Below are 27,901 nucleotides of genomic sequence, written 5' to 3' on the forward strand. Positions count from 1 at the left end.
ATAATCTCATTATGCATTGCCCAATGATGACAGGAATTCTCACTTCTTAACTGAAAACAAGGTTGCAATTAATATAAATGTTTCCCAAATGTTTTACTATTGAGTGGCCAAAAACCACTTCAGGCCTGTAGCCAAGTTGAACCCTTAACCCCCCCCCCCTCAAAAACTTTCAGGTTTTTTTCACTTGGTTTACTCCTGAATTTTAACTGGTTAACTAAATTCCCATGCTAAGTCTATGAGAAGCAAAAATTAAAAGTCCCTCCAGAAATGCAAGCACTATCTCAATCAAATTTTGATTATTCACACTGTCATTACCTACCACCTTTCCATTAATTTACATTGCAATAGCAGCAACAGGGGGAATTTGAAGGCCCTCATGAAGGAGATCAGACGGTAGGGGCTGTTAATGGGGCGGAGCTGCAGGCTATTTAAGGCTGCTCTGCCCCCTGCTGTGCTCTTTGCTTCAGCCTGAGGTAAAAAGCAGATAGGGTTCCCATTGCTATGCTGTTGCCTGAGGGATTCACCCTACAATTTGGGCAATTTCTGCCCTTGGTATTTATTGGCAGAAATTTCCTAGAAGAGCATAAGGGCGGGGGTTTGGGTGGCTTCACTAAGAAGAGTTCCCCTTCTCAACCGGCAGCATCTAGACCTCCTAGGTTGCGGCAAGGAGGACACATTCCGTAGCAGGAGGCAGTGTCTTTCAGGGCTGTGATTTGGTCTTATGTTAAGGGCAGAAACTGCCCAAACTGTAGGGTGAATCCCTGGGGCATTTGGGGGTTTGTCTTCCCAAAAAAACTCCGTAAGAAAAAATTTAGTTTAAATACAGTTTATGATGTGTTGTCGAAGGCTTTCATGGCCGGGATCACAGGGTTGTTGTATGTCTTTCGGGCTGTGTGGCCATGTTCCAGAAGTATTCTCTCCTGACGTTTCGCCCACATCTATGGCAGGCATCCTCAGAGGTTGTGTGGTATGGATAAATTAAGTAAGGAAAGGAAAGAATATATATCTGTGTATAGTCCAAGGTGTGGCAAGAGTTCTTTGTCTTTGTTCTTTGTGACAAAGAACTCTTGCCACACCTTGGACTATACACAGATATATATTCTTTCCTTTCCTTACTTAATTTATCCATACCTCACAACCTCTGAGGATGCCTGCCATAGATGTGGGCGAAACGTCAGGAGAGAATACTTCTGGAACATGGCCACACAGCCCGAAAGACATACAACAACCCAGTTTATGATGCATCCAGGTATACAACTATGATAGTTTGTACTTGCTTTAAAAGCTTATACTTTAATTTCTTCTATACTATCAAGTATTTTTTGAATAACTAGGTACCAGATTAAAGGGATTTTCCGTAGTTTCTAAAAGTTTGATAATATCTATGGGTCATTGATTCTAATTTGTAGATATTCTAATTTAAAGTTAAATATGTATATATGTATAACCAATATTTCAAAATGCTGTATCTCTTATTCTAATCAACTTTTTTTGGTGAAATTTGAATGCAATTGTAGATTTTATTATGTAGTTTCATTTGTCTTTTACCCATGTAATTATCTTTCATATTTTTGAAATATAAAAATAAAACACCTGAAAGTAGTCAGGTCTTGCTCTTCTTTCTTTCAGAAGCTCTCTCTTATTTCTACCTTCTTGAAAGGAGCTGTGGGTCATTCCTTACTGTGCAATTTGTCTGCTAGCTTGAGTTGCTGTTCTGAGACTTATAGCCCTGTTAGTTGCTATTAGTGTTTTCCGTCACCCACCTGACTCCAGAAGATGTCTAAACATCTATCAAAGCAACTGAACATTTTTGAGTTCATGGAAGAGTTATCATGGGGAAAATGTGTCTCTACTGAAGCTTTCTCATAGAATCATAGAATAGTAGAGTTGGAAGAGACCTCACAGGCCATCCAGTCCAACCCCCTGCCAAGAAGCAGGAAATCGCATTCAAAGCACCCCCGACAGATGGCCATCCAGCCTCTGCTTAAAAGCCTCCAAAGAAGGAGCCAGAGACAGAATCATGTGTTTATTACCATGATAATCATAATACAATTATATATTTTCTAAGTTTTAAGATAGATTTTTAAAAATATTGAAAAAAGTAACAAGTAGCTAATAGTAGTGTGCATTCGTTGTGGGGCCCAATCGGTTTTCGGAAAGCCTCCCAAAATTGGGAGGGTTGTTTTCAATTGTTTTGTTTCGGGGGCCTGAAAATCAGCCCATGGGGGGGGGCTTCCCACCCACTGGCTCCCCTTCCTGAGGTGTTCAGCTGCCTGGCAGGCACTGCGCTTCTTCTCTTCATCCTCCTCCCTCCCTCCCTCACACTTGCAATGCCCTGCATTAACTCACAGGAGCCCCACATCCAGACTTCAGCAAGCAAGCAGAAAGAAGCCACTGCCTCTCCCTCCTTTCAACTCAGAGAGTGTGCTGGGTAGTGGGGCATGTGTGACTGTGCAAGCGCTCAGCTGCAGGCAGGCAATGAGAGGCACTCACAAGCTTTCCAAGCCTGCCTGCATGCCCCACGCCCCACACACATTCTCCCTGGAAAGAAAGTCTGTGTGTGGTGGGGCACAAGCAGGCCTGGAAAGTGCACAGTTGCCTCTCAGTGCCTGCCTGCAGCTGAGTGCCAGCACAGTCACACACCCACACACACATGCTTGGAAAGGAGGGAGGGGAAGTGTTCCATCCACCCTGATGCTGAGGTCTAGATGTGGGGTTGCCTGGCCGTAACTCCTGTGAGTGAATGCGGGGCATTGTGGGTGTGGGGGAGGGAGGGAGGAAAGAAGAGAAAGAGAAGAAGCGTGGATGCATGAAATTTTGGCTCCACACAAAAGCAGGCTTTTGTGTTGAGCTGAGTTTCGTGTGTGGAGGGGGGCTTTCTGTTCCATGCTTCCGAATAAATGGAAGACACGAAGACATGGAAGGAACGATAAGAACAAATTTCACACACATCTCTAGTAGCTAATTATCTGTAGTAGTACTGGAGAAATTTAAGACAGGAAATAATAACAACAATTCCTCCCCCCTCCCAATAACTTTCAAAGCTTTAAAATATAGAGAGGGTATGTGACATTCAGAATGTTATGCTTTTTAAAGTTTGTGTTATAAATATTCATCAGTCCTGGTATTATTTAGGTTAATTTTGAATGGTGTATAAAAACATCTGTGATATATTGCGAGGATTATCTGTCCATTACAGTGATGTAATTTATTTTAATGCAACTGGAAACTGTTTTTTTTTCTGTCAGAATTGAGGTAGATAAAATAGACTACTGTTTCACACAGCAGTGTTCAGAGATGAAAATACTTTTATGTAGGTCAAATTGAGCTCCTTTGGAGAAAGGAGAGGTGGTGGTGGTGATAAAATAACATTGGATCATAATGAAGTTACCTAGCATACACCCAAATTTCTATTACACAAAAGTTTGTGTCCTGTCAATCATTGTGATCTTCTACAGTTAACATTAGCTGCGCTGAATGGCCAGTGAATTACTTGAGAGTTTTGGGGCCATGTTCTGTCATGTAAATTATTACAGAGCCTCATGGGTAGCACTGATCAAACTCTTTGGCAGTGTAAGGACACAGCAGTCTTTCAATTCAAAATCAAAGTGTCATATATTTTCAAGAAAAGAACACAAGTTCAAGCAGAGAAACCAGCTTTTAGGAGTAGCCTTTTGACCCTGTGCTAGTAACTACAGATGATGTGCCTGTCTCTTGTCCATAAAGAAACTATGTGAAGAACTCACCCTGTCGTCTGTTGCAGAAATGTTTCATTTTTGACAAGCAAGAAGAAAGAGAGGAACTGAGATGGACAGAATGAAAGCTTAGATTGCATAGTTTGTAGTCTCGATGATGGTACATGATGTTGTCTTTATCAACTACTTATAGATACTGTCTTTGACCTTACAACACTCTTTGCGACTGAGAAAATAGAAGTCTCATAGAAAAGATTCCACAGTTCATGGACTAACGTCCAACTGTGCTCTGCGTAATTCTGAGGTACTTCACAATTTTAATAGGGTTTTTGAAATTAAAAGATCATAAGGTAGATGTGCTACTTTGGAAGATAGCTGATGATATGAGAAGGAGAAGATGGTGAAGAGGAGGAAGACAACATTGCCTTTTATGGAATGGTGGAGGATTGTAGAAGCATATGTCTGTGTTCTCATAGTCAGTTGCAAAATGACTGCATCATTCACAGGGTTCTCCAACGCCCCCTGAGAAAACTCAGCAGATGATGTTACCAGCCTGAGGACATAAGCAGATGCTTTTCTGCCATGGGAGTTGTAGCATCTAAATGGGGAATCCAGAGAGATTGAGAAAACAGAGATAGTAAATTCCCACTATTGGAATATTTAAACTATGCTCTTACTTACAGGACAACCAATACATCTTGTGGATATCCCTCCAGAGGAATTCTAGATAAAAGCTCCCTTAGAACTGAAACTCTAAGAATGAGAGATCTCTGTGTGCAAATTTTCCATATGTAATATAAATATGGTTAACCTTTGTTTAACCCTGTCTTTGAAGATGCTTATTCTCCTGTGATATGGCATGCATCTTCATTTTCTGGATTGCGTCTATGCTGATGATTTTGACAGCCACAGAAGGCAGACATCAGCTACATACAGTTAAACTTTGTATGACATAGTTCATAAATCTATTTTTGTAAAATATTCAAAGCAATCCAAATGTTCTCCTAAGAATATTTTCACTTACACTAAAAACCAGATAGATATCCCTTTCTAGGAAAAAAATAACAGTATTACATTTTTGCAAGTTATTCAGAGAAGCTGAAATGAGATACATAAATCACATAGATTGTTGCTAATAAACTAATGTCACTGAGTAGAATAGAAATGGTATGATTATGTTGACTCAGTAGTCAATAAATATGCTCAACTGGGTTGGGAAGGGAGAGCACATCTGCCTGATGTTTTATCTGCCTCTAAAGTGGCTCAACTGTGTTTAAACTAGCAGATGTGACTTAGATAAGGTTTTTACCCAGAAAATCTTAATTAAAAGAGGTCAGTGAGTGTTCTCCCACATCTGTAACTTTGATTTTATAGTATTTTGTAATGTGTCAAGGTTTTTTAAAAATCTTGCTCACTAAACTTCCATAGTTTCTAAAAGAGTTCATTTTTATTCTAGATTTGCAGAGGGAAACGGAAGCTAACATAAGGTGAATTGACAGTACATTATTCTTCACTTAACCAGGGACTGACCCTTAGGCCTAGCTTATCAATGCTCCCATGAATCTTTTTAAATAAAACAGCAGAACATAAATACTTTCTTAAACTACTGGTCATTAGGAGTTTTAGTTTCTGGGGGCAAAACAGGCTTTGTTTCAACCTGAATATTTTTAATTCTGCCAGAAAGTGTGATTTTAAAAGACAATTCTAAATTGACTGGAAAGTCTGAAAAAAATGATAAGAACTGCAAATTAAAAATATGTCTAAAGAATCACAGTTGAAAACAATGATTATGAGAAATACATGAATAGTTAGTGTTTTGGAATTATTACTGAATGAGGCAATGCCCTTTGATAAAACTCAAGACTTCAAAGACCTCACGGGAAACTACAAAATACATTAACTGAAATACAGTTGAGAACAAAGTGTTAAGTAAAAACTACTTATTCAGTGGCCTCTTTTGACGTAAGGTCTCAGGGATCTGTCTTCTTTGCATTTAAATGAGTTATTGATCACTAATCCTATTAGCTGAAGATATGTTAAGATTATGATGATATGTTCAAAGTAGAACAGCTAAGTAAAACTCCTTTATTGAATAATTAAGGGGTAATATTATACCTAGTATATAAGATGACCTTAATCAAGGATTAAGCTATCTGATATGTATATTTTGATTAAATTAAAGACTGTGTAGAATCCTGATCTTGTATCCATCTGACAACTAAATAGTTTACTTTGACACAGAACCTGAATTTTTTAAAATGGTAAAGAATCAAATCATTTGTTTATTATTTGCTTCCAGTAAAATGTCTACCTCTCAATTTTTAGGGCATGAGCAGCCTACCTTCTAACTCAGGAAACTGCCCTAGGCTTGCTTGGCTTTTGAAAAATGTGCTACGAAGAATCTATATTGTACTTTTTTGAATTCCCACACCAGCTACTTTTTCAGGGACTTTTTCCTCTTCGAACATGTGGGATGAACAAAAGAACTTCCTTGCAATGATTGCTTACCCTGATCCCAAGTTCCACATTTTCACCTCCATAGACCTCCATGCCTTCATCTAGTAGACCAATTTCTTGGAAATATTCTCTGTCCACTATGAAGCATCCAATCAGTGCAGGGCTCCTGGATTGGCAAACAACAACAATAACCACAGACTTTAAAACATGGGGACTTAGTTGGTAGTATGAATTTCAGGTTTGCATTGTTTTAGGTGAGTGCTGGTGATGTGGTGCTGTGGTTTGAGCATAGGACCAGGCGTTCAGCTACAGCAGTGGTTCGCAACCTGGGGTCCCCAGATGTTTTTGGTTTTCAACTTCTAGAAATACTAACAGCTGGTAAACTGGCTGGGATTTCTGGGAGTTGTAGGCCAAAACACTTCGGGGCCCACAGGTTGAGAACAAATGAACTACAGTGCAGATACCACCTTAACTGCTATGGCAGTTAGAGGCTGTAGTTTTAAACAGTCACTTTTCCTGATGAAAGGTGCTGATGCTTCACCAAACTACAGCTCCCTGACTTCATAGCATTGAACTATGGCAGTTAAAATAGTGTCGAATTGTATTTAGTGTATATGCAGCCAGAGACTTTGGAGACTAAGGTTTGAATCTCAGCTCAGCCATGGGAAGCCTTTTGTGATCTTGGGCAAGTCACATTCTTTCATTCTCAGAGGAAGGCAATCACAAACCTGCTCTGAACAAATCTTGCCAAGAAAACCCTATGATAAGGACTATCATAAGCTGGAAGCTACTAGAAGGGACAAAACAATAATTGACAACCGTTGTTTAAATTTGTCTAGCTTATGCAATCTCATATTCACCAATGATAAACTTTAAAATGTAGCTTTCTTTCAAAAATAATATGGCTTATTTATTCCCAAACTAAAAGCAGACACAGTGGATCATGACTGAATATACTACTAAAGAGTCATTTTTACAAAACCTGCAACTGTTACTAAGGTATCAATTTTACCTATCCTATAAGAGCAACATAAATATTTTGCTCACATGGCTACTGCACTCTTCCTTGGGAACCTTGAAAGGGATTAAATGAGTACAGGAATAAATCTTGGGGAAAGAACAAGATGGCATATCAATAACAGCTTGCTTTATATTTTTATTATTTATTAGTTATTTGTTTTTATTATTTACTTCTTTTTCTTTAAAATCCACTCTTTTAATAGTTGCTTCTTAAAAATAACTTGCTTCTCGATTTGTGAATATGCACAAAGGATAAATTCAACAATTTTGTCCTTATTATGCAAGGATAAATGATTTCCACTGTTTTTTTTTCCTCTATGAGGGAAAAAATATTTCTCCATAGTTCTAACCTGGTATTTTGAAATGTTTGGGGAAATTATTCTGCACAGGAATATAGTGGGCCATTGGTATCTGCTGGGACTTGCTTCCAGGAATGGCCATGGATATCAAAATCCATGTATAGCCATCCCATTATATACAACAGCATGGTAAATTGGTGTCCCCTATATAAAATGGCAAAATCAAGGTCTCCTAAAGAATGCTCAAACTTTCATACAGTGGCACCTATTTCACATGCCAGTAAGGTAATACTCAAGATCCTGCAAGGTAGACTCCAGCAATACATGGAGCGGGAGTTGCCAGATGTACAAGCTGGGTTTAGAAAAGGCAGAGGAACGAGAGAACAAATTGTCAATATCCGCTGGATAATGGAGGAAGGTAGGGATTTTTTTTTTTTAAAAAAAACATCTATTTCTGTTTTATTGAATATTCTAAAGCCTTTGACAGTGTGGACCATAATAAATTGTGGCAAGTTCTTGGTGGTATGGAGATATCAAGTCACCTCGTCTGTCTCCTGAGAAATCTATATAACAACCAAATAGCAATAGTCGGAACAGACCATGGAACAACAGACTGGTTCAAGATTGAGAAAGGAGTACAGCAGGGCTGTATACTTTCATCCTACCTATTCAACTTGTATCCAGAACACATCATGCGACATGTGGGGCTTGATGAATCCAAGGCTGGAGTTAAGATTGCTGGAAGAAACATTAACAACCTTAGATATGCAGATGATACCACTCTGATGGCTGAAAGCGAGGAGGAGCTGAGGAGCCTTATAACCAAGGTGAAAGAAGAAAGTGCAAAAGCCGGGTTGCAGTTGAACATCAAGAAAACCAAGATTATGGCAACGAGACTGATGGATAACTGGCAAATAGAGGGAGAAAACGTGGAGGCAATGACAGACTTTGTATTTCTAGGCAAGAAGATTACTGCAGACAGGAAATCAAAAGATGTTTACTTCTTGGAAAGCGAGCAATGACCAATCTTGATAAATTAGTGAAGAGTAGAGACATCACACTGGCAACAAAGGTCCGCATAGTTAAAGCAATGGTATTCCCTATATTATCCTATGGATGCGAGAGATGGACCATAAGGAAGGCTGAGCAAAGGAAGATAGACGTCTTTGAACTGTGGTGTTGGAGGAAAATTCAGAGAGTGCCTCAGACTGTAAGAAGATCCAACCAGTCCATATTCCAGGAAATAATGCCCAACTGCTCACTGGAGGGAAGGATATGAGAGGCAAAGATGAAGTACTTCAGCCACATAATGAGAAGACAGGAAAGCTTAGAGAAGAGAATGATGCTGGGGAAAATGGAAGGAAAAAGGAAGAGGGTCTGACCAAGGGCAAGATGGATGGATGTTATCCTTTAAGTGACTGGCTTGACCTTGAAGGAGCTGGGGGTGGTGGTGGCCGACAGGGAGCTCTGGCGTGGGGTGGTCCATTAGGTCACGAAGAGTCTGAAGCAACTGAATGAATAAACAACAACAAATATTTTCAAGTCATGGATAGTTGAATCCAAGTATATGGGTGGTAAACTACATACTTTGATGGTGCCAAAACTATGTTTTTCACCCAAGCATATTTTGCAGCCACTGCTATTTTGCCTTATAAAGACTATATGGATGAGGATATCAATGCATGGGAGGAGGTAAGCAAGCGGAATCATCCTTGTTGGCTCCATATATACCTTAATTGATAGGTATATATAATTTAAGACCATGTGCAAGATTTGTTCACAGCTTTGAAAAAGGACCGAGCCAGTAGGAACACAATTATGTTACCCGTCTTGTTATTTCCGCACACAATAGCCTATATAAGGCTACTGTGTGATGCAGATTATTGCCATCACCATTTCAGATATTTATTTGCATCTTTTTCAGAATATAGTGGCTCCACTGCACATTGGACCCAACAAATTACACTGTGCATCACACCATGCAATGGCTTCAAAGATTACCAAGAAATGAGCAGAAGCAAATGCTTAGAAATGGAGAGTCAGTGCATCCTGTGGCATTCAATTGGGTTTGTCCTGAATGACATTTAAATTGGATGAGAATGGCCCGCGTAGTATTTATAGAGTAGTTGAGAGCAGAATAATTAATCTGCTTTTCACCCTAGCTTGTACTTTGTCATGCAGGCAGGCTAAAGGAAAAATGTCACTTTTGTCAATATATGAGCCACAGAAGCACTGGGGACTACAGGGTTCTAATTAAAAGAGACAGGGGGTTGCTGGAATGAAGGAGGAACCTTTTTGCATTCACCAGGACAATGATAATCAAGCTGTGATAAACTGAGGCATCTGTTCCTGATGTGATCACAAGACTTCCAAAATTGCCACCTCTAATACCTCCCCTCAGTCTCCCTGTATAGATCAGTATCTCTGTGATGATAACAAAATGTCAGTTCAGACCTGCAGGAGACTATTTTTGATGAATGAGGTCATGAAGACAATGCCAATCATTTGTTTTCTTGGTCCAAACATCCATTATGCTTCAAAACAGTAATGCTATGCATGTAAAATACCCTTATTATAATATTTTGCAAAAACTATACTCACATTTGTTCTGACTTTCTTTATTTTCACATGCACACTTTTATAGATCTATGGCCCTCCATTATTGTGTTCTCTGTACTATACCCTCAAAGCTATTTGATCAAATTTAACACAGTTTGTCATAACTATATAAACACACACTTTCCCTATTTTCCCCCTGTGGTACACTCCACACATATAATAAGAATGTACTATGTTATATCTTCCATGTAGGAAACAGTTGTTGCTACTGAATTTGAATGGTACAGATGAGAAATTTATTTCTATTCACTTTGGGAAAATCGGTCCAAATTCACCCATTTCTTTATATTCAAAATTCTTCAACTGCAAAAAATAAGCAAATATTCTCTTAATGCATTATACCCAAGAGTCACATTAAGACTAGAACTTTGTGATTTTAAAATCTGAAATGTATTCCATCTAATTTACAGTTAGTTCTATGGCTGTTGCTGGATAGTCTATGTAAGATTGCTTGTAATAAGATACAATTCAAAAGGATGGCAAACTGTACTGCAACTGCAAGATCTAATATGGTGTATTTGTGCTTCACTGTCTAGCAAGGGGGTGATGGAGCACAATAAAGTCTAAACAGAATCTGTGTAGCAAAATATGAGTCATAACATTTTTTGTTCGTTTTTTACATGCATTTTTATAATCTACCCTTCATGCAACCTGGATCCAAATTTGCATGTTACCTTATAGGAGCAGTAGTGTTTTCCAGCTTCCACCATGATTTGGGGGGATTTAGGTATCGACACCATAATTCCCAGTCAAAACCTTGTGCTGACAGGGGATACTCTTCTATTTCAAAATTGTCATATTTGATGTTATCAAATGATGGAGAAATTACTATTCTTCTGTTTTCCTTTATCCTTGAGAGTACTGGTTCAGCCCTGAAGAAAGAGAAAATAATGAGTATTTCCACACATATACTGATCAGTTTACTTCGTCCTTTATTCCCTAGCTATGGGTGAGTGTGCAACTATCAATACATTTTTGGGGTGGTGGGAGTGAACTAAAACTTCTACAATCTCCTAGAGAACATAACTGGCAATAATAATCCAAACTACGATTTGTACTGGACAAATGATTACTATGTTTAAAATATATGTTATTACATTTTTCAAATATATAAAACATTAACTAAAAAATATTCAAAGGAAGAACACAAAAAGTGTGTGTGGGAGGGATAGAAATGACTTCAAATCTTCTCAACAGTAATTAAAGAAATATTCATCCATTTAAAATATTGCAGTGCTCCTGTGGTTCATTACTTCATCACATTCATTATTGTAGAATAAAATTATTGATAATCAGAGTTCAAAGAAAAATCATTTAGAAGTTATCCTACTGAACAGTTTAGGCATGGTGCAACCCAAATACCTGTGCTTATTTTAAAAATATCTAACCTTTTTGTAAATTCACTAGGGATTATTAATAACTGATAACATTTCATACTAAAGTTCAGCTATTTCTTATTAATCTTCCTTTACTGTAAATTCAACACAATTTTACGTCTTAGCCATATCTGCTTCAATGACATCAATCAGATTAATTTCTCCATTTTCTCATTTAACAACCCTCTGGCCAGCATAACATCAATTATGCTTCTCTCTCTCTCTCCTTTATTCCCTCCTCCTCTCCCTATACACTCAGGGCCCTTCCACACAGTCATGTAACCCAGAATATCAAGGCAGAAAATCCCACAATATCTGCTTTGAACTGGGTTATCTGTGTCCACCCTATCATATATTCCAGTTCAAAGCAGAAAATGTGGAGTTTTATTCAGCTGCGTAGAAGAGGCCTCAATCTAATAATCATGTTCCTTCTATGTAGAAAAAATATTTTAAATAATAAATTAACATTAATTTTAAAATCATTTTCTTTATTTAATTTACCCTTTCTTTAAGACTGAGACACTGCTACACACTGGACCACCTGTTAATAGCTTAAATCAAGAAAATAAACACCAATTTCAAATTTTCTGGTTAAATCTCATCTTCGGTTTCTTTCCAAGGACCAATAAATGTTCAGCTCAAACAGCGCTGAGGGGAAAACATCTTTTCACCACTTTTGACATAATTTAAATGACTTTCTGCTATCAATCCACAACTATAAAGCTGTGTTGTTTGAAAATATTTCTCTTGTTTACTCATCTTTAAGACAAGACAAGGGTCTTTGGGTTCTTTTTCTTCTAAAACATTTCAATGGTATATTTTCTACAATATTCTCAATGTTATTACTATTTAGCTATATTGAAAAACTGTTCATATCCTCAATGAAACCAAGCCCAGCAAATTATCTCTTGGTAGGCCTAATATACGTATCTTCTTTAATATGGGAGATAAATGTTCATGTCAATCAGGAATAAGGATGTTTTTGTTATTTGCCATCAAGAAGGCTACTTGCTGACACATCTTGTCTATGCAGAAGTGCAGCCTGGAATCTTCTTGAGTTATATGTAGTTATATGTAGGTATCACCTTCAAAGACTGAAATCCCAAGTTCTCTCAACAACTGAGGGTAAGAAGTCCCCCCAGGGGTGAGAAAAGCGGTATATAAATGCAGTAAATAAATAATAATAATAATAATAATAATAATAATAATAGTACCTCTTTCCCTCATACATATTCAGCCTTTCCCTTAGGAATTTGTAGAATCATACCTATATCTGATTTTTTTTTTGTCTCCTAGAATTTCATTTTCTGTTGTATTACCCCTACTCCCATGTTAATCTCCAAAAGATATTAATGGAATTATATAGCACTTAGAATGACATTCTAAATTTTAGAATGTTGTTGAAAGTATCATTTTGTACTTCTAAATCCCCAGCTCTGGTTGCTTTCTTCTCACTTAGTTAAAACTCATCCCAAGAACAATGATTTATTATCCTTTTATCAGGAATTGTGTGCAGGTAAAAATGTATGAGAACAGTAATACAACTTTACACGTACAATAATTCCCTGAGCCATTTATATACATTATCTGAATTAATTATATCAGTTCAATAAGCTCTAGAAGAGTCTTCAGCACATTTGCATGTTCCAAATCAAACTTCACTCAAACAATTCAAACGAAATATATCTGCAATGGTGGCATGTATTGCAGTGAAGCATTTTGAATCTCCATTTTCTATTCCATTTTCTTTTGGAAATCCAACACTTGTTTTAATTAATGGAAGGTTTACTATTTGGGAGAGAGTATTTGGGAGAGGGAGAAATCATCTGTCATGTCATATCCCCTCTCCCTTTGTTATCTTGCTTACTGTTGTCAGTAGCACACATTGGTTCCAATCGGTGAAATTGAATGAATTATGAATCAAGTATTCAGCTTGATGATACCAAAGTATTACATAGTTGTAGGTCTGACCATATGGCCATAAGAGAAAGCCAACTCAGAGAGAAGGCAAGAACCTTCTTTCAGACTCGAGAAGAAGAAACAGTTTCACTGTTGCTTTCCATCCCAGCCCTCTAGCACTGAGGGCTTGTGAAAGCTTTCAAGATAGCATTCCAAATTTTGGCCTAAATTAAGATGCATTCATTAGCCCTCTAATCAATGGCTAAAACTTACATTGGGTTTAATAATAGGCAGAAAATAATTATTTGCAATTTAAGAACATTTTACTCATTGTCTATATTTAACACAACATTAGTAGAACTCTGTGTAACAGTTTCCTGAACTTTCTGGACAATGGGTAACAAACTCCACAAAATGATACAGATCCAGATGCAGCAAGGTCTACATACCATCCTACATTGAATTCTACATGGGCATCAAAGAGTGCAACTACTGGAGCCGTGGCTGCCCTCCAGCCACTAACACGAGACCGAATCAGCCCCTCTTGCTTGTTGTGTCGAACCATTTTGATGAACCCAGGCTTCTGTGTGTTCACCTCATCAACATATCCTTTTAGTTTCTCTTTGAGTTCTTCTATACAAGAAATACAAAGATAATTAAGAACATTAATCACACTTCCAAGAAGTACACATCTATATCAGAGCATAAACCATTAAGGAGTCCATGCTTTTTGTGCACAAGCTAAAAAGAGAAGGATGTCTTGAAAGTGGTATCTACACAAAAGACATCAATTCAGCTGAAAACAAGAGTACAGTGTTCCCACAATTATCACGGGGGTTAGGTTCCAGGACCACCCACAATAAGTGAAAATCCACAAAGTAGGAACGCTATATATTTATACATTATTTTAGTAGTTATACACTATTTTAAGTATTTATCAACCAATTGTGTGTTGATAAATCACCTCCTTCTCCTCTCATTGCCACCTGGGCTCCTTTTCTCTCTCTTCGGCTTCTCCTTCCTCCCTTCCTTAGGCTGTAAATTGTATTTTTATGATTTATAATATTATTTTAGAGTTTATTGAAAAACCATGAAACAGCGAATCTGCAAAAAGCGAACTGCGAAGTAAAGAGGGAAAACTGTATCTCAAAATATAATTGGCTGCCATACCTGTTCAAAGGACCTGCAATAAAAATCCAGATGAGTACAAAGACAAAGATAATACAAAAGTTACATTCCTTGTAGCTTGTATCTTTAAATTATTAATAACTATCAATTCCCAAGATATCTCAAAAACACAAGGGCCAGGATGGCTGCTTTAAGATATTTAAGAAACCCTTTTGAATAAACCACTACCATGAGAAGCTAATTTGGTGGGAACCCAAGAAATAAACTCCTGCTCTGTCCCTAATGTGGTTGGAACTATTTATTTATTTATTTATTTGGAGTAATTTATTATTCAGCAACAAAGACTTCCTGCCCTCAGGCATAAATTAGAGCAGACCAGGAAAATGGGATGGCAGATGGGGGAGGGGATTATGTCCAGCAAGTTCTTCTCTCTCTTCAAGGCCACAGTAGTGGCAATTGGGAGGGAGGGCATTTCATCTGTCTCTGGATTCAGGCATGATGGATATGTACCTGTTGCTTCTTCTCTCTATCTGCTGTCAGGATAGTGGAAATTCAGATGGAAGAATGTGACTTAGACTTCTATATGGAAGCACATTTGACCTACTATCTCTTCATCTCATGCTGTGGTCCATCTCCTGCATCCTATATGTCTTGCTCACTCATTTACTTGCACAGTGATGCTTCTACCCTTTTTACAGATCTGACTGTTGCAGCTGGTGGACTTCTGAAAGATGGGATATCCCTTGGCCAAGATACCTTGAGTCCTTGCTATCCTTTCTCTCCTATAATTATCCCATTCCCCACCAAAAGAGATATGGGGTGCCAGTGTAAAAAAAAAAAACCACACAAACAAGATCAACCCAATGTGACAGCCTTATATTTTACATTTAACATCATATTCCCATATTTTATTTTCACACCTTTCATATAGATTCATTCTGTGTCCACATACTGCACCTCCCTCCCTGTAGCTGCTATTTTGTTACCCTATGAATTGCAGTAGGGAATGGGATTCCTAATAAAGGAAAATACATCTCCTTTGCTCTTCTGCACAGTTGTAAGACTGATTTAACTTAGTGGGATATATGTCTGAGTAAATAATTAAAATAGCTCTGCCAGACACACAAACCAATCAAATGCTCGCTCCAATGTGTTATCCCCTCAAATACCTTATGATAAGGCAATTATTTATAGCTAAAAGTTGATTTATTGAGTTACTCAGTAGAAGTCTGTCCATTTATCTCTTTGCAATCTGAAATTTATCCAGTGCCTCAGACACATTCCTTGGAGAAATCAAAGCAATATTAAGATCCTGAATATTCTCATCTACATGTCTAGTAGAGATGGTAGCGGTCCAGGGTCATTATATTGTGCTGGCACATACCATACCCTAAGCACTTCTTTATACTGCAATATGCCATTCAGCTTGAGCTGCTGATCCAAATCATAGTTCTTCATCACAGCAAAAGGGAAACTTCCTATTTTAAAATAAATGTGCCATGTTTGTTTTTTTCCTAAGAAGCAACAATACAACAATACAACTGTCCAACCACAACTCATGGACATGGAAGAATTATAGAGTTTAAATTACTCATGCAAGTGAGTAAATGAAACATTTCTAATGTGAGTGAGAAACTGCTTAGCTCCATCAGCCTAATCAGCATTTCAGAGACATAAAATAAGGATTGCTTTCATCAGCATGAATGCTAACCACAGTCCTATCATAAAAGCTCTACAGCTCTATAATACAGAATTTTATTAATTAATATACTCAGTATCTAAATATTAATTCATATACTCCATGTAAGTGACTAGATGAACCAATTTACTTCTGCAAATTAAAACTAAAGCAACTGAGAAAACAAACTAGTTGTTAAGGTATATAATAATTTCCTTTTTTTTACAACTAGAGCAAATGAAGAGTCATTTTTTAAAAGTCCATTATAAAATAAACAATGTTACAAATGGAAACAGAGAGAGAATAATTATTTATGCACCTTTATATTTGTATTTTCTTTGCTCTGAAAGAAATGTTTAGTTCTCAGGCTGGTTCTTCTTCTATTTTTCTCCACAGCTAAACAATGAAACTATATGTGGGATGGAGTCTAAACAAGTTGAATCCATTTTGCAGCTATGGACTTCAACTGCAAAATACCTTTTACTAGGTGCTGATGTTTCATTAAAAGATGAAATTTCGTGGGAGTCCCTCTGCCCTTCAGGTAATATCCAAGAGGAAATGCTTCTAAGCGAATTCTTATCTCAGCTGGCTGCAAATTCAGCACCATTCACTCTCTACTTTTACTAAGAACAATAACATAATTTGTATCAATTTTGGCTACACACTTCTGCCACTGGGGACAGAATAACCTAATTCAGAGTGAGGACATAGCTCTGCATTAACTTCTTTGCTGTCAGTACTATCAAAAGGAAGATCATTCATAATGTTTTATGGACACAACACAGGAGAAATTTCTATTTTCAGAGAAAAATAAAATGGCCAAATGTGGCTGGTAAATAGTACACAAAACATATGCTTTTGAGAGTCTTTTTGAAAAACATGGAGTGGGAAAGAAGCTGAAATGTGTAAAATAAAAAATCTTTAGTAATTGTAATAGACAAGAATGACTTCTTATTTAACTTCAGGAAGAAGGTATGCATTCAGAAAAAGACTGCTCAAAATGCAAGCTTCCTTCACTTCAATAGAACTTGATCTCATTATTCAAGTCAGATTTACTTATCCTGGATCTCATGTTCTTTAGGTCTTGCTCTCCACTTCCCCTATGTTCTCTACTATTTGTCCACACTGTTATTAGCTATGAAGAAGAAGAAACAATAGTCAGCAACTTCCAGAAGAGACTGGAAGTGGTTCAGTTTCCTTTAAAATGGAGAATGGGCTCTGGGATCTCTCTTGTCTGGAGGAAATTCTGGAGGAAAGCCTCCTTGGTGCTTTAGCACTTCCTGTTTCATGTTTCAAAAGGTCTGTATTTTACTGAGTTGAGAACATTTGGGAAAGGAGCAACACCTAGAGTTTTACATTTAATCATGTTCCACTTAAGAGTCTTTACAGAACTCACTTTCTTTTGGGGATGAGTTTGCAACTATAATTGATAGTTGAGCAAGGACATACAAACACACACAGTTCTTGTACTACTTAAAAATTGAAATTTTCTGACAAATCAATTAAATATTTCAGCTCTGATAGGGAGTGATTGTTTTTAAGTTATCTTATTTTTCTCTCCTTTGGTTGGTTGTTTTGCATTAAAACTGTGGGTGTGTGACTCTAGTATGCTCGAGTCCAGAAGAATTCCTCTTTTTCTCTTGTCTCTCTCTTTCCATAGCTTTGTTAACTAAGAACACTATGTTTAGTGTAACATTCAAGTGTTTACCTTGGCACACAGACTTTCGGTACTGAGACAAATGCATAATAATAATGCATTACTGAAAAACACAGCATACTGTCTCAAAGACTTTAAGATCAATACCTCCAACAGGATCGTTATTTGTTCAACGTGCATTCAAGGACTGTTTTGTTTGCTATTTTTATTGCCTTTAATTCTTTTCCACCGTTTTATTTTGAATATCTAAACCACATGTGCCAAACTCAAGACCTGCAGGCTGAATCTGGCCCTCCATGTTGTTTTATGCGGTGCACTGGATACTGGACTACAACTCCTGTATTCAGGAGCAGGAGGAATATCAAATTTTTGCTTACTGGTAATAAAGCTGTGTGGCTTTAATTTACATTTAATTCATAAAATTATTTGGTTTGAATTGCATCTGACTTATACTCTATTTTTTTTAAATTAAACATATTTTATTAAGCCATTTTTACAATGTCTTTCCATGCTTTTAATTGTATCCTTCTGTACCATCCTATCATGGGCTATTTTTGTTTCCCAATATAGTGTGCATACACTTCTTTCTATATGAGAGTAGGATGTATATAATTATTGCATTTCCTGTGGTTTGTTGACTGTAATAAAGGCATCATTGAATGAAAAACTCCTGTTTTCCTCATCATTAGACATAATGACCAGAGTTGATGGGAGTTGTAATACAGTAACATATGGAAGGATGCAATTGTTCTATTTAGTCAGGATAGTGGGGTTTGAATTTAGATATTATGTCTGATGTTAAAATGCCTTTTAAACCCTCCCCAACCTCAGAGCCACAAGTTCCATTGGGTTGCAATTCCCAGTATTCCCCATCTGCATGGCAGATAATCAAAAGTGATGGGAGTTGCCATTCAATAACATCTGGGGACCCAAACTGGGTAAAAACTAAAGAGCACCAACTATTATGTAAAAAAAAAAATTATAGTTGGCCCTCTGTATCCATGTATTCTCCATCCATGGATTCAACGGCCCTTTGAAGACAACTATAAGGCTGTTGTGGCCCTCAATGAAAATGAGTTTGATACCCCTAACCTAAACCAAGCCCTTCATATATTCAACCTGAGAGAAAATCTGGGTATTAATGGTCTCTTTTTCTCTGTGTATGTTTACGTGAGAAATAGAGAGGGTCCTTAAGTAAGATCTGAAAACTTGTTACATTTGTTCAGCATTAGATTATATGCAACACTCCATTTTAAGAGATCCAATATCTTCTTTTCTATTTTGTATTAACATACTGCTCCCCTCTCCAGGATTATGGCTCAGTTGTTCAACCATCTTTTTCTGGATTATCTATGCTTTTAAAAGCTCTTAAGAGTTTTCCAAATTATGTGTTGCAGCACGGTATTGTGTCAATTGCAGTGTGTAGGTGTGTCAGGTGAACGTATGTTGGTCAGTTATTGTAATCCTTGCTAATTAATTTCATTAATTTGATTTACTTTGGTTACTTTGAGGTTTGTTGTGTCCCAATACATATTGTTACAATTTATGTATGTGTCCATATCTTTTATAAAACTAAATTACTGTATCATGAAATGATGCATGTCTAAAAACGTGTCACCAACATGAAATGGTTGGAACACTCTGCTCTAACTAAATGAATTCATCATCAGAAATAAACAACACTGATTTTTCTGATACATAGGCCAGGATGCCCAGAGGACTTTCAATATTTTTGTAGAAATACTTTTGTCAGTTTTGGAGAGCACAATATCACTCAGGATTGGCAGAAAGGAATTATCTCTAGGAAGGTACTGCATCTTTTCCACCTTTACTAATGATATATGCTTTTGATTGCTTTTTAAAACAATGCAGTTTATGTTGCTGTGGATGACTATGATGATGAATGCAAAACACAATGCAATGCACTGGAAGACTGATGAGATAAACTGAATTGTGCTAATGCAAATTATTGCCATAATATAGTTAGGTTCTTGCACATAGCAGGAACAGAGGCATATAAAGCATAACAGATCAATTGGTACCACTTTTTGTGATTTTTCCCCTCTAGTTGCCTCCTTCTTGAGACAAGAGTATAGATATTTTCTTCCTTGAGATTTGGCTTCTCTCCCTATAGCCTACAGAATGGACTTATTTTCTGCTTCTCAGTGTTTCCCCCTTCTGGCAATTTCTAACCATGTCTAGAATTTAGCAAGACAAATATGGAAAATCTATAACAAGACACTTTTTGGTCTTTTCTCAGGAGGAAGGAAACACCTTTCTGAGGAGGTCCCAGTCATCATCAGGAAGCCCTTACAGCAACACTGAGGAATGCTTGCAAATACAGTCGTCGTTTGCTTTAATAACTATTATCTGCATTTGTTTTCTGTTACTGCAATCAATACACTTTGTGTTATTTTTTCAAACAAGCAGTGTTCTTTCTCCATGGTTATCCTCAAATCATTTTTGACAAAGCCTTGAGTGGATCATGCTTTCCCTTCCCTCCCATCCCCTCCCTTCCCCTAATCATCATCATAATGAGAAAAGTGAACTGTATTTCTCATGGGGAAGTTGAAGAGGGCAGAATATTTGCTTTGCCCTTGGGAGCACAACATAAAATCTGCAATCTATCTCTTTTTTAGTAATAGACAAATTTTTGGTGACTATAGAAATGGCAGAAGATGAGAAGAGAAAAAGCTACAACATGTCCAGAGAAGGGCAACCAAAATAATAATAATAATAATAATAATAACAATAATAATAATAATAATAATAATAATAATTTTATTTTTTGCCTGCCTATCCTCATGGCTTGAGGCGGGTTACAGCATTACTAAAACACAAACAAACACATAATCATTTTAAAACACTCCATACAATACACATTTTAAAACATATCTCCATAAAATACATATCAAAATACCGTATATACTCGAAGATAGGCCGAGTTTTTCAGTTCCTTTTTTTAGCTGAAAAAGCCTCCCTCGGCTTATAATGGGGTCAAGGTCAAGGCCGGGCAACAGAACCTGGAGGCCATTGCTTGCAATATATGATATTACCCTCCCTTATCAGTGTGTTTTCCAAAGCCTCCCTCGCTCTTAACCGAGGGAATGTTTTGAAAAGGGAAAGAAGCCCTTGCAAGTCAGGAAGAAGAAAAATATATATCCATTAATCTTATAAAAGCATTTTCCCCTGAAATATTTGTTAATCTCTCCTACAGATATGTAGGCACTAACTCCCTGCATGCATTTGCAATCCCTATGTACTTATATATCTGTATCTATTTATATACATTAATTTTATATATGAATTTTCCCCTCATATGTGTGCAGGTTTTTGCAAATCCTATATACATATAGATCCATGTACAGTAGAGTCTCACTTATCCAATATAAACGGGCCGACAGAACATTGGATAAGCGAATATGTTGGATAATAAGGAGGGATTAAGGAAAAGCCTATTAAACATCAAATTAGATTATGATCTTACAAATTAAGCACCAAAACATCATGTTATACAACAAATTTGACAGAAAAAGTAGTTCATTATGCAGTAATGTTATGTTGTAATTACTGTAGTTACGAATTTAGCACCAAAATATCATGATGTATTGAAAACACTGACTACAAAAATGCATTGGATAATCCAGAACGTTGGATAAGCGAGTGTTGGATAAGTGAGACTCTACTGTACCTGTATATCTATATCTATATATATACATTATTTAGCCTATTGATGTCTCAACTAATGTAATTTTATTGGTATCTATTTTTATTTTGAAATTTACCAGTAGCTGCTTCGTTTCCCACCCTCGGCTTATACTCGGGTCAATAAATTATCCCAGTTTTTTGTGGTAAAATTAGGTGCTTCTGCTTATAGTCGGGTCGGCTTATACTTGAGTATATACGGTACACAAAACAAAACCCTGAACATTAGGAAGGACCTTTCCAATTCTATGATTCTATGAGTCTATACAGAAAGGCAATATTTCTCTCCTTTCCCCCATGCTGAATTAATTCAACACAAACTACTTTTTCACTTGCCATCCAGTTTGCACTAGAAGAAGTAAGTTGAAGGCAAAGGGTAAAAGCAGAAGAAAGAGAGAGAAACCAGGACATTTTAAAAGCAATTTAAAAGGTGAGATAACAGAAGACTAATTTAGAATTGTCTCTTCAAATTAGGATTGTTGAAATGTATGCTGTTTGAGATTTCAAGCTCTGCAGCAAAGTTAATGCACAGTCTGGCCTTGTTATTTGAGGAATTTATAATGCAATCACCTGCTCTTTATTTGCTTCCCACCAAGGGAAGTTAAGATTCCACTTATGGGTTTTTGTAGAAACAATAAGAAAATAAATAACTAAAAGTTTTGCACATCACATCAAGTGACGTAAATGAATATGGAATCTCAATATAAGTCAGCAATAACATCACAGTTATCAAAAATAAGTGCAGTGCCTCATCCAAATACATATTGTTTCAGCTAGATTCCAATTAAGTTTCATTTCCAATTACTTTGATATACTCTCATTCCCAGAGCTGAAATTTCTTTTTTTCATTGTTTAAATGATCACATTTGCGAAAGATGAACTGTCTATGCTGCAATCTCACACATTAATTTAATGATTTTCTTTTCTCCTTTAAAAAAATTATATTGATTAATGAAAATACAAAGAAATTAAACAGAAACTCACTAAAAATAAAACAGGGCACAAAGGGGCTTTTAAGAAACAAAATAACCTTTTGATTAATTCAAAATAATAGCACTGTCACTCTGGCAGCAGATTGGAATCCACTGTCTTGCTCCCTAAACACACACATCCCTTAAATCTGCCCCAGAGGGTTAAGAAACCAAAGAGCATTCAAAATGTCTAAGTCACATGCATACTGGACAGAATCACACTGAAAATAATGTACCACTTGATGCAGGTGACATTTGATTGCAGATTGCTTCCTTATTGATCTGTTCCAGAATCTTCCCTGGTATTGATGTCAGGCTAATTTTTCCCCTTCTTAAAGAAAGGGACAACATTTGCCCTCCTCCAGTCTGCTGGGACTTCTCCTGTTCTCCAAGAATTCTAAAAGATTATTGCCAGTGGTTGTGAAATTGCTTCTGTAGTTCCTTCAATACTCTTGGATGTAGTTCATCTGATCCTGGAGACTTGAATTCAATTAGAGTTGCCAGATATTTTTGGACTGCTTCTTTACTTATCTTGGGTTGCATTTCCCCTATTATTACCTCATCTGCTTTGTATTGTTCAAGTTGAACACCAATCTTCTTTTGGGAGAAGACTGAGGTAAATAAGGTGTTGAACAGCTCTGCCTTTCCCCTATCCCCTGTTAGCATTTCACCCCATGCAGAGGCTCTAGGGTTTCCTTTTTCTTCCTTTTTCTACTGACATAACCAAAGAACTGCTTTTTATCGGTTTTAATCTTTCTGACAAGTTTGAGTTCATTTTGTGCCTTAGCCTTACGAACATCTTTCATACATATATTGGTTATTTGTAGCTCTCCCTATTCTTATTACCTAATACTAGAATTTACACAGCCAAAATGGGTCTATTTCTGCATTTCCAACCAAGTACAATTTTACATAAAACACCAGTACTACTGCTATTTAATCAGTGAGTGAATCTTCTACAGAACACAGGAAGAAAACAATCTAATCAAATCCCTTGAAGCCATTTCTGTGGCCATTTGCAAAATGGAATTTTTACAAGCACTATCTTATTCCTTTTTAAGGTAGCTAAACGGCAAAAACACAAAATAAAACAATTCATCTCTGCTTGATGGACGAAGACCCTCTGTAGTTTTTGAAAAGTTGATTTTCTATCAGTCTCATTGATCAATTGCTGTAAAGCCTGTAAAATCAGTTTGTAGCTGTAACTTTTCATACTTCACAGGTAAGATCAGTGGGAGAGCAGGTTACCCTTCTTAGGGTTGAAATATGCAAAGGAGCAAAAGCTATTTCATATCAGTGGCTGGTTAAGAAAAACAATGAGATCACTTTCTGCCCATTATGGTACTTCTGCAGTTGGCCCTTCACATTTGCGGGGTTCACTTTTGCAGAGGTGATTACAATGGTTTTTCTAGAAATCTCTAGTTTTTCTAGCTTGGCTCTATGGTCAAATTCCACCATACAGTTCCACTGGAGGATCGAGAGATTCCAAGAGAGAACACCTCTTTAAGCATTTTCATGTCCTCCAACATGATTCCAGCAATGTTCTCTCAGGTAAAGAAATTCACACTTTCCCAACTTTTGCAGGGATCTGGCAACCCTAACCCCAGTGAATGTGGAAAGCTGACTGTATTGTGTGGGGTCTCAAGGTTTTTAGGAAATTAACTAAAATTTGCAGCCTTATAAGATATGCATCTGTCGACCTGAAGAGTTCCAGCTCAAGAAATAGAAGCATGGGAGCATCACTAGGGACTTGTCCTACTAAAAATCCTTGTGTTATGCACAGTATTTGATATGCTACTCTATGAAATTGCACTATATTTGCTGTTTTTACATTTTTTTACCCTCGGGTCACTTTCTATGCATAAGTGATAATCTCCAATGTTTCAATGGCAAGCACATAACTCCATTTAAAAAAAAAAGATGAATGGGACTGGTATAAAACATTGTAGACTTAAAGGTAACAACAATGCACAGAATGATAAGAACTGGTAACCATATCTCCAAACTTTAAAAACTGGCACATTAATCTAATTAGGCATGGGAAAGGGACATCTCTCTCTCTATCCACTTTTATATGATTTAAAATCATCAGGACAGGATCTTCTGCAAGTTTGTCATTTCTGTCATGTCATCCTTAAGGTGACCCTATTATAGGGAAGCATTATAGGGAAGGTTGCTTTTCTCTGAAGCTGAGAGGATGTACAACTACTAATTTTTGGTTTAAAATGTTTTAATTTTTGTTATGCATGTTTATCTGCTGTAATCCGCCTTTGGCTCTTAAGTGGGGAAAAGCGGGCCATACATTTCTCAAATAAATAAATAAATAAATAAATATGACTTGCCAAAGGTCAGCCATTAGGTTTCCATGGCTGAATGGGGATTTGAATCCTGGTCTCTGACTGTCAAACACCCAGCAATTTGATTCAAGATTTTTTGGTCCATGCCTTGAGAAAATTATGTATCAACAAGGGAGAGAGCCTTCTCAAGCGTGACACTACAACACTTCTCAAGTATGACACTCAAGCACAATGTTGTAGTTCAGCCCTTGATTGTGCCTGCACCTGATGTCACTGAGGAAATGGATCATGCGATTTCTGGTTCAGGGCCTGTGAGCCTGAAAGTGAGCCATCTCTGTCTCCAGAAGCTAGTGAAGGCCACATTCCAGAAAGGGTTGCTGAGAGGCCTTTCGCTAGGGAAGCAAGGTCAGAAGCTGAGATTAACTCAGAGGATGAAACTCCAGGTGGACAGGATAATGTGCTTATAGATAGAAGATTTCATTTTTGGGAATGCAGACCTGCCCAGTAGAGTTTGTGAAGGTCAGAGAGTTTGTTAGCCAAAAAGTTGTTATCAGGTTCCCAGGATAGACAGAATGATTTCATGTCTATATTAGAAAGAAAAGAGTGCTTTTTAGGCAGTCTGGTCAATGTTGGAGTTTGAGAAGCAACAGCCATGGTCAAATCTTAGCTAGCCTGCTAAGGGATTTCTAGTTTCATCTTTTCAAGTTTCATGCTTTCAAGTTTAAGTGACTATTCATGGATTTCTGTATTGGATTTTTTATGCTGCCTTTTTGTGTTCTATGCTGGATGTCTTATTGTCTTGGATTCTGAAACAACTCTTGCACCTTGAATCTTATGTACTTTTCATACATTTGAACTTTGACATTTTAACTATTTTTTGCTGAACTGCTTTTTATATAATCTCCAATAAACTGCTTTGCTATTTTAACTTGGACTAGATTGTGATGGTTAAGTACAGAGGTGTTTCCTGCCCTGGAGTACAACACATGCCTCCCATACCAGGAAGCTGCCTCTGACATACACATTGCAATTATTCTGGCACCAGGTCAAAATATTTCAGATGAACTGGCACATTCAGTTTTATTGTTTCTAGCTTATGGCTGTCTTCAAGTTCCATTTGAAGCTTCCCTCCCCCCCCCCTTAATTATATCTTTGCACTGTCCAGGTATCCATCAGAACAAAAAGCCATTCAGAATCTGAATAATAAAGAAAACACCAATACAATAAATGTAGTGAGATGTATTATATTTCTATGATTTTTTTAACTTCTTCTTTTGGGAAATTTCTTATTTTATTTTTTGGCAATGGTTAATAGTCACCTGAGGGTTAGGAGCCCCCGATAGCGTAGTGGATTAAACCTCGTGACTTGAAGGTTGGGTTGCTGACCTGAAGGCTGCCAGGTTCGAGTCCCACCTGGGGAGGGCGCGGATGAGCTCCCTCTATCAGCTCCAGCTCCATGCAGGGACATAGGAGAAGACTCCCACAAGGATGGTAAAAACATCAAAACATCCGGGCGTCCCCTGGGCAACGTCCTTGCAGACAGCCAATTCTCAAGTTGCTCCTGACATGAAAAAAAACCCCTGAGGGTTTTCTTTTTGCAGTGCTGCATGCAGAGAAAAGGCTGGAAATGGGGGGGGGGGGGAGACAGCAACAGTACCTTGTGGCCTTCATTCAAAATTAAATCCACTGAAGTGCAAAAGTAACATATTTTTGACATGAATGGTTCAAGACTTGGAAATTCAAAATAGAAATCAAAGGCTTAACACAACTGTGTAGGAATGGAATCCATGATCACTCTTTTTAAATGAGACATCTGACACTGGCTGCAGTGGGATGTGGATTACACCCTATGGCAGCAGGCTGATGCCATCAAATGGCTTCTTAATAAAAAAGAAACACAGAAGGAGGAAAATGTGGCAAGATATGTTGCTCCCTTTTCAAAGTGGCTGAGCCTCCAGGGCTATTTCATCTTCCGGCTCTGGTGTTCTCTACATCAGTTACCCTGGCATCAGCTGCTTTCCCTGCTGTTTCTGTTTTCCAGCTAGGCTTGTCCTGCCTATGTCTGTTATGTAGAGCAGATGCCTTGTCAGTATCAAACCATGGAGTGGACATCATGCTCTTCCACTGGATTCCAACTATAGTGGTTAGATAATGTGCACTACTAAAACAAGTCCCTGAAATATGCTCCTGAATGTGCATCAGTGGGTTCCAAAAGTAAATTATGTTGCAGGATGAAATTGGCTCTGCAGAATGCGAAGTACATTGTAGACACCCATCAGCACTGAAGAGCTTTGTAAAATTTGTAACATAGGTCAGGGAGCTGCCGGAATATATGTCAAGGATAAGGCCATGCACTAGGGAGCCAACTGACCCCGAGACAGGGAATTAATTACCTCCACTGCTAACTGTCACTTCCCCTTGTTTCCTTTTTCGAAGATCTGGTCTGCATCTCGTTAGGAAATTGGGGGGGGGGGGGGACTCATTTTCCAGCAGCTCTCAAGTTGTGAATACTGCAGACCCTGGAACCAGTTGAAGGTTTCATCCTGTGGTTAATGGCAATCTAATAATCCACACAATGAAACCAGTTTCTGCCAAATCAGTTCCAATCCAACCTAAGTGGTTAATGGAGGTGTGCCTTTGAATATCTTTTAGCATCTGGTTGCATTCTGATCTGACACTTATTATTATCTGATTATATTCAGATACCTAGGCATTAATACAGTATTCCATCAGTGCATCTGAAAAAGTGAATGAATATATATAAAGTAAACCAGTCAGTCTCAAAGATGCCCACTACCCATTTTCCCCTTCTAGGTTTTTACAAGAATACTTTTCGTTTGCACATTAGCATCAACTTCCAAGAACCTAGGGAGTCTCTGCATTTTATACAGAATCTTGAAATAAATAAATATTTTCAATATTCATACCATCTCATTTGGTCAAAGAATTATAGAATATTTTGTGTGAAACTTCTGGATGTTTTGTATAAAACTAAAAGAAATATATCCTAAATAACTTAAATGCATGAGACTTTGTCCAATCTTGAAAGTTGAGCAGGATTTGGATGAGAGACTTCCAAGGAATACTAGGTGCTGCAGGT

At 37.5% G+C, this 27,901-nt stretch overlaps 1 protein-coding gene across 3 annotated transcripts in view; it reads right to left on the reverse strand.

Annotated features, from left to right (window-relative positions):
* The window catches only part of galnt18 (polypeptide N-acetylgalactosaminyltransferase 18), a 462,670-nt gene that overhangs the window by 175,400 nt on the left and 259,369 nt on the right, over positions 1 to 27,901 (reverse strand). For all 3 annotated transcript variants that reach the window (XM_062967703.1, XM_062967704.1, XM_062967701.1), the window contains exons 4-6: positions 13,815 to 13,998; positions 10,765 to 10,962; positions 6,204 to 6,318 (exon numbers count right to left, since the gene is read on the reverse strand). In XM_062967703.1, the coding sequence (XP_062823773.1) occupies positions 6,204 to 6,318; positions 10,765 to 10,962; positions 13,815 to 13,998 (497 nt within the window). The remainder of the gene's footprint in view (positions 1 to 6,203; positions 6,319 to 10,764; positions 10,963 to 13,814; positions 13,999 to 27,901) is intronic.

This window comes from Anolis carolinensis, chromosome 1, assembly GCF_035594765.1.
Source record: "Anolis carolinensis isolate JA03-04 chromosome 1, rAnoCar3.1.pri, whole genome shotgun sequence".
Taxonomy (NCBI): domain Eukaryota; kingdom Metazoa; phylum Chordata; class Lepidosauria; order Squamata; family Dactyloidae; genus Anolis; species Anolis carolinensis.